Source organism: Sphaerodactylus townsendi, linkage group LG02 (genome assembly GCF_021028975.2).
Source record: "Sphaerodactylus townsendi isolate TG3544 linkage group LG02, MPM_Stown_v2.3, whole genome shotgun sequence".
Classification (NCBI taxonomy): domain Eukaryota; kingdom Metazoa; phylum Chordata; class Lepidosauria; order Squamata; family Sphaerodactylidae; genus Sphaerodactylus; species Sphaerodactylus townsendi.
The window spans coordinates 98,928,387-98,945,122 of NC_059426.1; the positions used below are offsets into that span (position 1 = coordinate 98,928,387).

The 16,736-nt window shown below is 43.0% G+C and overlaps 1 protein-coding gene across 2 annotated transcripts in view; it reads left to right on the forward strand.

Moving 5' to 3' along the window:
• Positions 1-16,736, forward strand: part of SLC5A12 (solute carrier family 5 member 12) — a 49,545-nt gene that overhangs the window by 14,111 nt on the left and 18,698 nt on the right. For both annotated transcript variants that reach the window (XM_048486773.1, XM_048486775.1), the window contains 7 exons: positions 379-446; positions 5,376-5,530; positions 6,570-6,710; positions 10,371-10,500; positions 12,676-12,764; positions 14,789-14,901; positions 15,819-15,886. In XM_048486773.1, coding sequence (XP_048342730.1) covers positions 379-446; positions 5,376-5,530; positions 6,570-6,710; positions 10,371-10,500; positions 12,676-12,764; positions 14,789-14,901; positions 15,819-15,886 — 764 coding nt within the window. The remainder of the gene's footprint in view (positions 1-378; positions 447-5,375; positions 5,531-6,569; positions 6,711-10,370; positions 10,501-12,675; positions 12,765-14,788; positions 14,902-15,818; positions 15,887-16,736) is intronic.

Sequence of the window (16,736 nt, forward strand, 5' to 3'; positions counted from 1 at the left end):
AGATGACAGTCTCACTGAGCGCATCTGAAGTAACTCCTTGGATTTTGGTCATAATAAATTATTTTCAGTATGCTTTATGGAAATATTACCTTATTTTTTATATATTGTCTTTTAGGCATAAGTGATAATCGTTTACAGGGCACTTGAAAGATAAAGTCAAGTCTGAGGACTTGGCTTAATCTTGCAAGTGCCCTGCAAATAAAAGGGAAACTTTATCCACTAGGCAGAGAGAATTTCTATTAAGAGATAATGGAAGATGATAAGTAAAAGTAATAGCTGCCCATATCTTTTTCAAAACAATCTGTTTTAGAGATCTGTTTTGAGACTGCAGTGGCTCAAGAAGAACTGTATCTAATTTGATTTTCATTGGCTTTGCAGTGACTGGATTTGATCTTTGGGGCTCTGTTTTTGCGACAGGCATTGTTTGTACATTCTACTGTACCCTGGTATGTACTTGGTGTAGAGTCAAACTGTGAATGTGAATAATTCAGCCCAGCAAGTTCTTACAAAAAGTACATGGTCATTACAAATAAATGTATTTTAATGAACACACATGATTCAAAGTCACAGGGCAGTTCCGTACCTGCATTTGGTGAAAAGAAGTATCTTTATTCTTGCATCATAACTGGTTTTAAAATATTCAAAGGAAGGAACAAAGGCCAGGGCCTACCCACCATGCCCTGGGACCCTTTCCTGATTGTCAGATTCCCCAGTGTGCAGATTCTCCAGGTCTCCCTTTGAGTCATTCAATCATTTGTCTTTCTCCCCCCCCCCCCAACCACTCCTTTCCCCTGTTCCTCTCCATCCCTGAACTCCAGCTGGCATTTATTAACATGGTCCTCAGCGGTCCTTGCAGCAGCTGGCTCTGTTTCCTAATATGGGTCCTCGCCCCAGTTCTTTCCTCAAAGCAACATCACGTTGCAGGGATAGGGGTTTTGAACACAATGGAAATAATGTGAAGAAGTGGAAAGAAGAGTGTTTTTTGCAGATTTTTTTCATGTCCCTAAATTTTCTCGGAGTTCAGGCTATGGACCTGGCATACATCACTGAGACCTGGGTAAGTGAGGGCGAGACAGTCGCTTTGTGCGAAGCCTCACCCCCAGGTTTTGCATGTGTCCACCAATTACAAACACAGAGTCGGGCAGGAAGGGGTGGCTATGTTCAGTTTCCTTCAGGGCATTCACTGTTCCAAGGATCACCGGGATGGAATGTGCTGGCCTGGTGTGGGATGCCTTGGAGAAGTTGACTGTTCTGATGGTGTACCGGTCGCCTAGCACACCAGTAGACAGCCTGCCAGTTTCTGGAGGTGGTGGCCGACTGGGCATTGCGGTTCCCCAGGTTTTTTAAAAATAAATTTGTATTGATATTAAAAAGACAAAAACGCACATACATTTTAAATGAAAATAATAATAAGAAGAGTTTGGATTTATATCCCCCCTTTCTCTCCTACAGGAGATTCAAAGGGGCTTACAATCTCCTTGCCCTTCCCCACTCACAACAAACACCCTGCGAGGTGGGTGGGGCTGAGAGAACTCCGAGAAGCTGTGACTAGCCCAAGGTCACCCAGCTGGCGTGTGTGGGAGTGTACAGGCTAATCTGAATTCCCCAGATAAGCCTCCACAGCTCGGGCGGCAGAGCTGGGAATCAAACCCGGTTCCTCCAGATTAGATATACGAGCTCTTAACCTCCTACGCCACTGCTGCGTAGAAGAAGAAAGGGAAAGAAATACAAAAAGAAAAAAATAATACAATACTATTTTAAGGAGTGATACTCTTATCTCATTACAGCTTAGTTGATATAGCTTAGAAAAGAAACTTATATTGTTTTTACATGTATGTATGTATGTATGTATGTATGTATGTATGTATGTATGTATGTATGTATGTATGTATGTATGTATGTATTTATTTATTTATTTATTTAATTGAATTTGTATACCACCCTCTCCTTGAGGGCTTAGGGCAGTGTCCTACAATCAAATACAGACATTTAAAATCCATTGAAAGCAATCAATCCCCACTAAAATAAGGAACCAAAAATACATACATTACATAACTTCAGACAGCATTAAAAGTTTTCCTGCCCTCTTCCTTGCGCCCATGGGAGGCCAGATTCAGGTTATCCAATGGTAATTAAGTTATAGTAATGTAGATTCCAGTAATTCTATAATCTTATATTTTGACTCACTAAACTAGTCAACCAAATAACAATAATAAAAGGGAGGAAGAGATCACTGTAGGGTTTAAAAGAAAACCACCTCCCTTTCCCCTCCGACAGGTTCCCCAGTTTGATTTTTCTAGGGGACTTGAATGTCCATGTGGACTGCCCCTCTGATTCAGTGGCTGTGGACTTGGTGTCATCCATAGCGACACTAGGCTTCTCCTTAATTAACTCTGTCCCCACGCATGAGGCTGATGACACTCTGGATTTGGTCCGATCATTGTACCTTGAAGGTTCGGAAGAACTTGCCGCACCATCCCTGTCTAGGCGATGAGCCAGTTTTTGCCCATCCACAGAGACTTATACATCCAATTGGTTTCCTGAATGCTCTACGGGTTCCTGAGCCCACTGATACCCTTGATGACCAAGTGAGGGACTGGAATTCCAGGCTCTTCAAGGCCATTGAGGTAGTTGCTCCCTGGCGTCCTCTGCACCCCCACTCTCAACTGGCTCCTTGGTACACTGGAGAACTATGCCAAATGAAAAGAGAGCTCAGACGTCTAGAGCAAGTGTGGAAGAAGTCTTGCGATGAAGGTGTGCGAACATGTTATTGGACATTTATGAAAGCCTATGAGGTGGTGACGAAGGCAGTGAAAAAGGCTTACTTCTCATCCTCTCTCGCGTCTGCTAGCTCTTGCCCAGCACAATTGTTTCAGATAATTTGGTCTTTGTCCTGGAGCTGGTGGAGAGGGTTCCAAAAATCTCCAGTTGACGCATAGCTGTGAGGCTTTTATGAGCTTTTTTGCAGATAAGATCACGTTGCTCCACCATGATCTTCCTGCCACCCTTGAGACAATGAGCGGACTGGAGTGAATTGCCATCTTCAGGTCCATTGTTGGACCAGTTTTCCCTGCTAGCTGAGGCAGATGTTGACAGGGTCCTAGCTGCTGTTAGACCTACTACCTGTCCTCTAGATCCGTGCCCCTCCTGGTTGATTAGAGCTTGCCAGGGAGAGCTATGACCCCATTTGTTGAGTATCATCAATCACTCCCTTGAGCAAGGAGTGCTCCCGGATTGGTTGAACGAGGCAGTGGTCTGCCCATTCTTGAAAAGACCATCTTTAGATCTTAGTGATCTGGCCAATTACCGCCCCAATTTGAATTTATTGTTTCTGGGGAAGGTAATTGACAGAGTGGTGTTGGAGCAGCTTCAGGGCTTTCTGGATGACACAACCACACTCAATCCCTTCCAGTCTGGCTTCCGTGCTGGGCATGGGATGGGGATTTCCTAACAGCTGTCACAGACATGCTCTGTATCCAGCTAGACCAAGGCGGGTCGGTGCTGTTGGTACTGCTAGACCTGACCGTAGCATTTGATACAGTCGATCACAACCTTTTGGCCCACCGCCTAGCCGCTTCCGGGGTTCATGGTGTTGCCTTGGGCTGGCTCATCTTGTTCCTCTGGGATTGGACTCAGCAAGTAAGGTGTGGGGATGGGGACTCCCAGCAGTGCCTTCTTCAATGCGGGGTATCACAGGGGGCTCTGTTGTCCCCACTGTTATTTAACATTTACATGCGACCCCTTGCTCAGCTGGTATGGAGCTTTGGGCTGATCTGTCATCAGTATGCTGATGACACTCAGCTCATTCTGTTGATGGAGGGAGGGCCAGTCACTGTCCCTGTGGCTCTGTGGCACTGTTTGGAGGCGGTTGCTAGTTGGTTAAGAACATAAGGCATAAGGTTTAGGCATAACAGATTAAAACTGAATCCATCGAAGAAAGAGGTCCTGTGGGTGGGTGGTGACGAGGGGGGATTAAGGGGTCTGTCTGCCAGTGCTGCAGGGGGTTTCCATGTCAGTGGCCTCCCACGTCCATAGCCTGGGGGTTTGCCTGGACTCATCATTATCTATGGAGTCCCAGGTGGCCCACATAGCACGAACAGCATTTTTTCACCTGCGCCAGGCACCGCGGCTAGCTCCATACCTCTCCCAGACTGACCTAGCCACTGTGATCCATGCAATGGTCACCTTCAGATTAGACTATTGCAACTTGCTCCACACAGGCCTTCCCTTGTAGTTGATCCAGAAGCTGAAATTGGTCCAGAATGCAGTGGCCTGGCTCCTCACAGGTAGTACTATGCACAACCACATCTCTCCTGTGTTGTGCTGACTGCACTTGCTCCCGATTGTCTTCAAGGTATTGTCTTCAAGGTCTTTAAGGCATTCCATGACCTGGGGCCCTCATACCTCAGAGACCATCTTTCCCCCTATGTCCCCACTCGGCCTCTGCATTTTGCAGAGGCCAATTAGCTGGTGGTCTCTGGCCCCTCCATGATCCAGTTGGCCTCCACTCATGCCAGGGCCTTCAGTGCCTTGGCCCCAACATTGTGGAACACTTGGGTGCTGTGTGGTTTCCGGGCTGTATGGCCGTGTTCTAGCAGCATTCTCTCCTGACGTTTTGCCTGCATCTGTGGCTGGCATCTTCAGATGATCCTCTGAAGATGCCAGTGTGGCTGATGTGGCAGTGTGGCAGATGCAGGCGAAACGTCAGGAGAGAATGCTGCTAGAACACGGCCATACAGCCCGGAAACCACACAGCACCCAAGTGATTCCGGCCGTGAAAGCCTTCGACAATACATCGTGGAACACTCTTCCACCAACCATTAGGGCCCTGTGGGACCTTGGCCAGTTCCACAGGGCTCTAAAGACTGAGTTGTTCCGCCAAGCTTTTGGTGGAGAGTAACCATGGCTTGCCACCCACCCACCTGCATTCTCTATCATCAGACCACTCCCATGAGAAGGAGCTGAACTGTATTTATTTATTTATTTATTTATTTATTTATTTATTTATTAATTTATTAATTATATTTGTATACCGCCCTCCCCGAAGGCTCAGGGGATTCCGACTGAATTTTTATAGTCATCTATAGCTTTTTCTGTTTTTATGTTAATAATGGTTTTATAGTTGTGATTTTAGTGTTCGATTATTTTGTACACTTCAGGGATGGGCGGTATAATAAATTTAATAAATAAATAAATAAAAATAAAATAAATGGAAACTTTCACACTGAAAATTGAATGTCATGAAAATTCCTCCCAGCACTAATTGCATGCTTGTGTGATAAGACATGTGTGTCATGTATGGCATAATAAGATTTTTCTAAGACTTAAATTCTAATGGGGCTCAAAATTAAGGCCTATATATGTGTTCATTTTAGGGAGGATTGAAAGCTGTGGTCTGGACTGATGCCTTTCAACTGGTCGTCATGCTGATTGGTTTCTTAACAGTTTTGATTCAAGGAACTCTTCAAAATGGGGGGCCTAAAAAGATCTGGGAGACTGCTCAGAATGGATCACGCCTCACTGTATTTGAGTAAGCAGAATGGCTCCTGATGCTTGAATTGAGGACTATGTTCATTGATTTTTGGAATTAGATTATTTCCTTTTTAAATTTAAAATAAGACAGAAAGAACAAGGTCAATTTGTCCCCATTGTTTAGATCAAATATGCTACTTTGGCTAATCCCTTCTGAACATATCTGTTGCTTCTAGATATCACAGCATCTTGGGCTTAGCTTTCCATGGCTAAAAATGTGTCTCCAAACTGATGGAGTTAATTTCTGAGCTCTTGTTCCCAGTTCTGAATTTTGATGCCATTACTACTAAGAATCTCCAGGGTAGTAGATCCCACAAACATGAATTGTATTTTAGAGGTTATGCCTTCATTTTTCCCTTCTGTGCAACTTGGAAGCTTCTAGCCTTCTAGTGTTAGAAAGAGAGTGCTGGTCATTGGGTCTCATCCAGTGGGATTCTTTAGTTTTTATGGTTTTAGCTATTCTTTCAGTCACAATATATACTGCCTGACCTTTTGCACACTTACTTGGAATCAGGTTTCATTGAGTTTAATGAGACTTTAACGTAAAAGAAATATACTGATTCTTGTGTAACAATTGACACAGGTACACTGGAATGTATTATTGAATCCTTTCAATAATCCAGAACCTGAGCATGGATTTAATTTCTAAAGTGAATATGTATTAGCACTTTCTTAAAAACAAGCGTATACATATACATGCAAGTGAACATGTATCATGAACAGGGCTAGTGGAAAAACAATTCAGTACTCTCTTAGATAGTAATTTGAGTTACATGATTGATTTATGAAATATTATATTTAAATTATATAAGGAACAAAGAAGGTTGACCTTTTTAAAAATCTGAGGAAGATTGGATCTGTTGGCATTGCTGCTTGTAGCCTGAGGCTGTAGTACTAAATATACAATTAGACTTTTTAAAGTATTATCAAAATCAATAGGTTTCAGCTGAACTATGTGCAGAATTGAAGCCTAAGCAAATAAAAAAAACAATTCCAGAAGATGAATTAATTAACTGTGATGTTTCTTGGTTGTGCAGCTTTGATATTGATCCCCTGAGAAGACACACATTTTGGACAATTGCAGTAGGAGGAACATTTACCTGGTTAGGTATCTATGGAGTTAATCAGTCCACAATACAAAGATGTATTTCCTGTAAATCAGAAAAGCAAGCCAAACTGTAAGTAATCAGTTTTATTCTATGTTGGCACCTAAGTAAGCAGATACATTAAAAAATGGATGCCATCTGTTCTTGTTTGTATGGTATTCTCAGTTTACAGGACTGAATATCCATATAGATAACACAATATTTATGTATTAGATAATCACTGTAAATTGAGAATTGTGAAATGAAAAATCATATATATCTTAGTACAAGATGTCTCCTTTTAACTAACTTAAAATAGATCTTGGCCTTTTTCTCATAAGTTGTTAAAATGTATCTTGTCACCAAACACTACATTTTTTCCTAAAATTCCACATGGTTTTTCCTCCAGTTCATTCTGGAAACGTTTTCCTTAATTTTTCCTCCAATGTCTTTCTGAACTCTTTTACTGTGATTTTTTTCAACCCATTTCTAAGCCAGCTTCTTTTGAGCATGTGATTATACTGAATCAGTCTTTATTCTCCTGCCCCACCAAATACCAAATACCTGCCCCTTATCTATGCCCTGTGTAGTCGCCCATCCTCTCTTTCAGCCATTTTCTCATTCCCTTGGTCAGCTGTTATTTCCTTCCCTTGTTCCTCTGTCCATGGCAGCTGCTCTTGCATTTTTAAAAAAACTAGTGCAAATGTAATGCTACAATAACCTTCCCTTTTGCTGCAAAAAAAAAAAAAGGTCAGGGATTTATGGAGAGTGGCTGGTCTTTCTAAGGGGTACCAGGGTGCATATCAAAGCATATTTACTTTAACCTTTCATGTAAAAATGAAAATACCACCGCTATTTTAGGAATGTGAACACCCATAAATGTCAACATGCTGTCTATTACATGGCTATGGCATGATGTGCTCTCAGATGACATTCTACATATTCCTCCAACCTTGCATTCTTTTTTCTTCTACAAAATGAAAAAAAAGTAATTGGGTTGCTTTGATGAGTGTGCAATAGTTTGATGGTCTGATGGTACTTTTGTGCAGACCAAAGTGGACAGACACACTGAGCTTCTTATTTGGAGAAGCATGGAAGGAGGGGCATGCAAATGTGTGTAATGGTTAATGTATTGGTGCATCCATTTTGAGTACTAACTTTTCAAAATGAAAATGGACAGAAGAGACACAACAAGACCAGCTGAAAGGGGGCACTGGGGAATTATCTTCTTGCTGCCTGTTCTCCCATGTTAGGCACCATGCAGCTGCTCATAGTGGTATGGGGTGCACTGTCCCCCTAGAAATGCCCTCCTAGGCATCAAGGAGCTGTTACATCCCCCTGTTTGGAGATGCCTGGCAACTGTACCATGTATGCTCTGGTTCTCCATGTGGGTGCTCATTAATTGCTCTGCATGCCTCCTCCACTCAATGCAGAAGTGTGTGCAGTTGACTTTCTCCTGCTGCTAGAAGGTCTCAGCCCTGCTGGCAGCCAATATCAGATCAGTGAAATAATGTTAACAGAGGGAACTTGGGAAAAAAGTGGGTGTTTTTGAATTGACCAACTGAGGTGACTGATCTCACTATTTTGCACTTGTGCCATCAATGTTCATGGTGACTTTTTGCAAACCTGACTGCTGCCCCTGGTCATAGGGATAATTTTGGCTGCAAGCAAGACTGTAACAGTAAGCAGCATTTCAGCCTTTTGTTTCCATCATTACACTGGGGAAATTGGAAAAGGCAAAGATTTATACTACTTCTGTGAAGTGTGCATTTTTTTGAAATGCAAAGCACAGGAGATATAAGCCACCTCCTCCCCCAAAGTACCAGCAGAGAACTCAGAAGATCAAAAATCAAATGGCTGGGACGTCAGTACACTTTTGTTACTTTTTTTGAAAAGAAGGTGCTGATTGTGCCAGGAACCCCAGGGAAACAAAGCCTGCAGCCCAAGTTCTGCAGCTTATCTGGGCTTGCATAAATGTGGCCAGAACTACTCTTTCAGCCTTTCCCTCATTTAAATGGTATCTATCATTGAGGTCATACTGCATCAGATAGCTGGTATGCACAACTGTTTGGTCTGGCTCAGAGAGTTGTGCTAGTGTTGGTCCAGGCTGTGGGCATTCTTCCAGAATGCCATGACCCTTTTCTTACAAATGTTGTGGAGAACAACACAGGCTGCAATCAGGAATGTCACATTCTCCTCAAAACAATGTGAACTGAACACTATGGCACCATCATCTCACCTTAAGCCTGTCAAATGCACACAAGGTGTAATTAACATTCCATTCATGCCTGTCCCTGCAGGTGTCCTTGCAAGGCTTCCACAATTTCAGTGAAGGTTTGGCATGTTATATGAAAATTGTACAGTCACTGTATGTTTCTCCACCACAAAAGCATGTAATTCTCCCACTAGTCCCTTTTCCTGGAGTAAACCCAATAACAATGTGGGATAGGCACATAAGCAAGAGCATACCACTGCATCCTCACTGCCTGTGAGTTGTGAACCATCTTGTCTGGTTGTGAAGCCCATCCTCCTATTGCTCTTTCCCTTGTCCTTGTAGGAATGATTGCAGCATACAAAGGTCTGTACCTGATCTGCATCCGGCAAAGATAAATCCACAGAACTATCTGAAGGTTTGCCTGAAGCACAAGCATCAGATGCATTGCAGCTACAGCTAAGAAATCCTGTGGCTTCATCAAAAAGTGCAGTGGATACACTCCCAAGGCAGGGGTTCTCCAATGAATAACAAAAATAGTGGTCTGCTGGAAGTTCAGATCAGTCAATTTTTGGAAACAGGGGAGGCAGCTTTTCAAAAAGAGAATCTTGGAGACAGTAACTAATCAGAGCAGACAAAACAGACCCTGTGCAAGCACATTCGTGGTAATTCAATAATGTGCTAACATGCAGGTGTGTTTCTCCTATACCAGTGTGTGAACATGTAGGTGTGTTTCTCCTTTACCAATCAAGTACATCATTGCTACAGTGCATATGCAACCCCACTTCCCAAAATTAGGGTGAAGTGGAGGAAGTGTCCACCATGATTGTCCACAGCATCACAAATGTTATGACTCCTTCGACTTGATCACTTCCAATGTGGACAAGGTGAAACTGATGAAAGTAAATACTGAACATAAGAAACAACATTACAAAGGGAGGTGTGTGAACAAACATTGTGGTATACAGTTTGAAGCCTCTGAGATCAACAACATGTAAAATCAGGGGTAGGCCATGTGTATGGAAAAAGCCCTTAGTCTATGATCCTCAAATCATTTTTCCAAATATTACATCCAAACTAACACTGTGTATTGGATCCAGAGAGTGGTTAGTGGAGCTCTACTCACATAATGTGTATTTTCTGCTTATCTTTATCTTTTTCAGCTTCTTGTGTTATCCAAAATTTCCTCTTGAAGGTCAGGAGACCCTTGGGAACCTTCGGGGTGTGTGTGGGGGGGTACAGTATAGGATGATGCAGCTTCAGTGAGAAATCAGCAAAAACTGCAGATTATCTCTTGCATGAGTGGAAGTTACTTTCTCTTGCAGACAAGGACTTTTCTGTTCCCTTTGGAAAACATCAATATTAATATGAATGGACTTGGGAGAAACACAATTTCAGCAAGAAGTGTGGAGCTACTCTTTCACAATGGACTTTAGCAACTTTTGTGATGAAACTTGAAAACAGCCTCTGAAATAAAAGAATGTATTGTTGAATACATTACATTATTCCTGAACAACATCTTTTTCTCTTTCTCTTTCTAGTGCTCTATATCTTAATTTAGTAGGATTGTGGGTCATCCTGGTATGTGCAGTCTTTTCTGGTTTGGTGATGTTTTCCCACTTTAGAAACTGTGATCCTTGGACTGCTGGTTTTATTTCAGCACCTGATCAGGTAGATAAACAGATATTAACATGTAAACAGCTGGTTTATTGTTTGAACAATGCCACAACAATGCCACAACAGGAAAGAAATTATGGGTCTCATGAAAAGACTGCTCATATGCAAATACAGCATCCAGAGAGTCTGGATGTGCATTCCCAAATACATTAATAGAGATCAGAGGTCACATTACATTTATCAGTTTAATATGTCTATTGATACTCAATGCTGGGTGGACAAAAGTGTGAAATGCAGGACATGAGTGCAAATTGGGCAGCTCTCCTATAGTTTCTGGGTACAAGGATCAGTACTATAGGAAAGTGGCACATAGTACAGCAATAGCTGCTGTAGACAAATATGACATCCATTAATTTTTTATCTTGATCATTGAAAAAATTGAAAACAGCACCAAAGCTATTTCACACTGCTCCATTTTAAAGTGAAGGTACTAAAGATTCTCAGTTTCTATGTTTTTCTTCTCTGATTCAGGGCTTCCTTTGGGCAATTCTAGGTCAGCCAGAACTGTATCACACTATCACTCAGATACAGTGATTTTTAATTTCCATACAAACACTGGCAAGGGCCAGTTCTAGAGAATGCTAAATAAGGATACTTTCAAAACATCCTTATAAAGAACAGTTCCCACAACCAGTGACGTAGGTATAGATTTTTTATGGGGGGGTTCAGGGGCAAGGCCACGCCCCCACTCACCCCTGGGAGTGTGGCCACGCCTCCCCAAGCCACGTCCATGGCCTCAGTGCTTATAAAAAGCAGCTCTTGAGGCAAGGGATGGCAGACCCCTGTGATCTGCCACCACCCCCCACCAGGATGGCAGCGGGCAGTCCCTTCTCTCTCCCCTCCAGGCAGGGGGTAGCTAGGGAAAATGGAGCCCAGTGCAAAATCTGAGGTTTGCGCAAACCCCCCCCCCCCCACTATGGGCGACTGCTGTGAAGCTGGAATCCACCCCCAAACAGCATCATTTTCAACGGTGTTTAAATTAGGGAGCCCAGATTCTCCTTTTAAATCCATTTTAAAGGGAGAATCTGGGGTCCCCAGTAAAAATAACATTGAAAGTGGTGGTGTTTTGGGGTGGATTCTCCCCCACCCTGAAACAGCATCACTTTCAACGTTTGAACTGGGGACCTCAGATTCTCACTTTAAATCCATGCCAAAGGGGGTGGATTTAAAAAGAGAATCTGGGGAAATTTGGGGGATGCCTGCTGTCAGGAGTGCAATTGTTAAGCTAGCAGCAACAAACTTTCAGGGTATCTTTAGGAGACTCTCCTGATGATACCACCCAGGTTTGGTGAAGTTTGTTTGAGGGGGTCCAAAGTTATTGACTCTCAATGGAGTCCATCTCCTATTAGCTCCCATTGGAAACAATGGGGGATGGAGGCACACCCTTAGGGAATTCGTAACTTTGGACCCCCTGAACCAACCTTCACCAAACCTGGGTGGTATCAGCAGCAGACTATACTGATGATACCACCTATGTTTAGTGAAGTTTGATTTAGGAGGCCCAAAGATATGGACCCTCAAAAGGGTAACAATGGGGGATGGGGCACCCCTTTTGGGGGTCCATAACTTTGGACCCCCTGAACAAAACTTCACCAAACTTGGCTGGGATCATCAGGAATGTCACCCGACAATAGCCTGAAATTTTGGTGCTGTTAGCCTTAAAAATGCAGGCCAAAAACAAAAAAACCACTTTAAAATGCAAAAACCCACAAACGGGGTGGGGGGGGGGATTCGGACATGCAATGTGGGGGTTGAACCCAAGAACCTACGTCCCTGCCCACAACCTCCATAGCATCATCCTTATAATCTTGTATGAAACACCCAAGAAGAAGAGGCAGACTAAGAGAATTTTCTATAAACAATCCCACTTCACCCAAGCTGAGAAGGTACCTGCCCAGGGCCCTCAAAATTCTGGAACCCATACTGGCTCTGTTTAAAGGATTTGTTTGAGGGTCTTAGTTTGAGGCCTTTCACAGAAACATCCTCTTTTATACAGGGGAATTAACAGAACAGAATCAGGCAGGCTATTCCTTGTGTGTTTAGTTCAACTTTTTATTTCAGATTATTAAGGACCCACCCATATGGGCATATTAAAGTTCCATTAGCTGAGGCAACTGTCTTAATCTTTCTTTCTTTCTTTCTTTCTTTCTTTCTTTCTTTCTTCCACAGCTAATGCCATATTTTGTCATGATCATCTTTTCCTCAGCCCCTGGACTTCCAGGATTATTTGTTGCATGTGCATTCAGTGGAACACTAAGGTCTGTGCATAATTAGGTTGGCTTTAGCATCCTCTGCTAAACTGGCTTTACTGGAGAAAAACCAAACAAAATTACAGGATAACTTAATGGTCTGATAGGAATTCTACTTTTGAAAAATGCTGCATCATTTTTCCCCTGCTATCCCTGCAACAAAATGTAGTGCTTTGACTTTCTATATTCATTCTGGCAAAAACCCTATGGTGAGCTCTGGAAGATAGATGTTCCCATATCTCAGCAGATCCGAGGGAGGTTTTAAAAACCATGAACAGATGCTGGAGTTTTGAGATGGATAAGGGCTAACAAACTAAAACTTAATCCTGGCAAAATGGAAGTGCTACTGGTGGGTGGAAGATTTGATTCAGGAACTGGGATATCTGCTGTTCTGGATGGGGTTACACTTTCCCTTCAGAAGCAAGTTTGTAGGTTAGGGGTTGTCCTGGACCCAGGCCTCCTGTTGATAAACAGGTGGCAGCAGTTTGTAGGGGTGCCTTTGAGACGCTTCAGCTCATGATCCAAATTTGACCCTTTCTACCCTGGAAAGATCTTGCCACTACGATGCATGCCTTGGCAACATTTGATTAGTGCAATGCATTTACGTGTAGCTTCCCTTGATGACTGTTGATACAAAATGAAGCATACTTAAGCCTTCAGCCACTGAAAGCCTGCTGAGGTTTATGGAGGCTTTTTGGTAAGGAGGAGGCTTTTTTCTCTTTGTGAGCCTCCCCATGCTGCCGGGCAGCGTCTATGAAAGTGGCGGGGTGGCACTGCATTAGTCATGGCCCATTACGTCCTGTTTGGATGGGGCTGTAAAATTATGCAAAAAAGTTGGCATGATCCAGGCTCTGCTTTTGGCCTTTTAAGCTGGCACCATTTCTTTTAGAAGAAAAAAATCCCCAAAATACCAATAACTTTAAAAGGTTTTTTTTAATTTGACTTTTCCAAACACTCCCCAAGGTCTTAGGGAAAATACCACTTCAGTCTTATTCCAATAACACTGGCTTCCAGTTTACTTCAGGCTCAATTCCAAGTGCTGGTACTGACCTTCCAAATCTATAAAGTTTAAGGCTCATTCTGCACATGCAAAATAATGCACTTTCAAACTGCTTTCAGTGCTCTTTGAAGCTGTGCGGAATAGCAAAATCTACTTGCAAACAGTTGTGAAAGTGGTTTGAAAATGCATTATTTTGCGTGTGCGGAAGGGGCCTAAGACTAGCATTCCTGAAGGACTGCCTACTTCCATATGAACCTACCCATCTTTATGAATTTGTTTCGAACAACTGGCTTTGAAAGCTGTATGAAATGTGTTCTAAGTATCCCAGTGATTCCACCACTCACTGAAACTATGGCCGTTTCCGCACAGCGACGATCGAGCTTGGGTCGACGTATTCCACGCCGACCCAACCCCCCTGGGACCGTTTGCACGAACGGTCCCAGAAACAGCCGGAAAGACGGCGCCGCGGAGCGCCGTCGCCCGGCCGACCTGCCGTGGCCGTGGCTGTCTGGTGAGTCGCCGAGGCCTGGGGACATGCCCCCCTGCCCTGCGTGCCTGCTCAAGCGTTGCAGGGCAGGGGAGTGTGTCCCCAGGCCTCGGCGATGCGCCGGACGGCCACAGACACGGTAGGTGAACAATGAAGAGGGGGGGAGGGAGGGCGCCTTGGAGCTGCTGCTGGTCGCACGGCAGCAGCTCCAAGCCGCCGTTTTCTGAAAACCTCGCTTCCCAAGCGAGGTCAGAAAACGGCGGCTTCGTGCCGGTCGGGCGGAGCGAGGGCGGCGCAGTGGCACAGCTGCTGCGCCCCCTGTGCGAATGGCTCCCTGGGAACAGCGTTTTTGCCATCCCCAGGGCGCCATATTCCACCTGTGCGGAAGGGGCCTATGATTCTGCCAGAATCAGCCCTTTTGGGTAATTATGTAAATTAGCATAGCAGTTTATATTTCACCCAGTATTTTTTGTATTAATGAAACCCATTTGAGAACCTATACAGACCAAAGAGATATTCTTACATTGATTGTGTTTATTTTTACAGCACAGTGGCAGCAAGCATAAATGCTTTGGCAACTGTAACATTTGAAGATTTTATCAAGAACGGTTTACCAAATCTATCTGAAAAAATGAACACTTGGGTCAGCAAAGGTTTATGTAGGTACAGTAGATAGATTTGGTTTTTCTTATTTATAAAATCCAAAATGAAATCTACTGGCAAAATTGTACTTCCATTGAACCTAACTGGAATCTGTTGCAAATTATGTATGTCTTTTTGAACTTCTCAATGGTAACAGATGACACTCATTGAACACTTTACAGATTACTGTAAATCTGTGTGCCTTGGCCAATATTTTGTACAGCCTCACAAACTACTGTATACAAAAAATGAAATGGCACTTGGCAATACTTTGTCATTTCAACTGCTATTTAGCAGGTTTTATTAACCTCAGTTTTGAACCAGTAGGTTATGTTGGTGTAATCCCTGTATCCAGTTAACTTAATTATTCAGAAGAATAAAAGTAATTTAAGGACATAAGGACATAAGAAAAGACTTACTTGGTCAGACCACTGGTCCATCTAGTCTAGCACCCTGTCTCACACAGAAGCCAATCAGTTATTCTGGAGGATCAGCAATAGGGCTTAGAGGCCAAGGTTGTTTCCCAGTCTTGGCTCCTGGCAGTGGTGAACAGAGGTTTACTGCTTCTGGAGAGAGAGAGATTCCCTTACTGATCATGACTTGTTACCACTGATAAACCTAACCCCTTTGAATTTATCTTATCTCCCTTTAAAGCCACCTATGCTTGTGGTCATTGCTCCATCCTCTGGAAATGAATTCCACATTTTAATCAACTCATTGAGTAAAAAAGTATTTCATTTTGTGCATCCTGAATCTACACCACTGAGTTCTATTTTTGGAAGAGGGGAAACAGTTATTTCTATTCATTCATTCTGCCTGATGCATAATTTTTAAACCTCTATCATGTTTTCAGTCATCTTTTTCCCCTTTAAACTGAATAATTCCTGGATATTTGTAGTAGTAGCTGTTGATAACTAATGGCTGTTTTTTTCAGGTATAATATTTGGTATAATATGCACATCAATGGCTGTAGCAGCATCACTTATGGGTGGCGTTGTGCAGGTAAATACTTATTAGTTCAAGTTACCTTTATTGGAATATAAATACACAATAAACATATTATGCTGCTTTCTTTGATTTCCCTTGGCCCCTTCCACACAGAACAGGTAGAGCAGGTTGCAAGCGGGATAAAGTAACCCACTCTCCCATTGTTGCATTCACATACATCCATGCAGGCAGCGACTGGAGCTCACAGAAACAATGCGGGTTGCTGTCATCCCTTCGCTTAGAGGTGCACCTTTTTTATTTATCTCTCTCTGCTGCGTAGCTACAGGCAGACACGAATGGACCCCCACAGCCATGCTGACATTTCACAATGCCACAAGACATCCCTGTGATCCTGCGTGGCTATGCAGCTGTGAGGCAGGAAATAAAAAACCCTAACCTTCCATCATAAAGCCACTTGGGCCAGGCATAGAGACGCTGCTATAACAGGAAGTTATCATACTGCGTCAGCTGTGGTAAAAAAAATTTCATACTAAGGGAAAGGTATATCCCAGCAGCTCTAAAGATTTTTAACTCTAAGGTAGTTCAACAACTTCTCTATGAAGTTCTTTTATGGATAGTTGCATGGAACAATGCTGTTGAAATAATACAATCTGGTTTCCTCTATAGAATAGTTGGGTTACCCCACTCTGTGCCACACGCTGTACTATGCTTAGGAACTGGCCAGAATCTACTTGAAACTAGAGCATGGCTGAATACATTCAAGTATTGGATTAAATTATATTTCAACTCTGACTAGCACATTTTAATATATACTGTGCTCCCAGACCTATTCGCCTCTGAATGGTATCAATTACTCAAATAAAAAAATTAATCTCTAGGTTTATTATTTGAAGATCTGTGTATG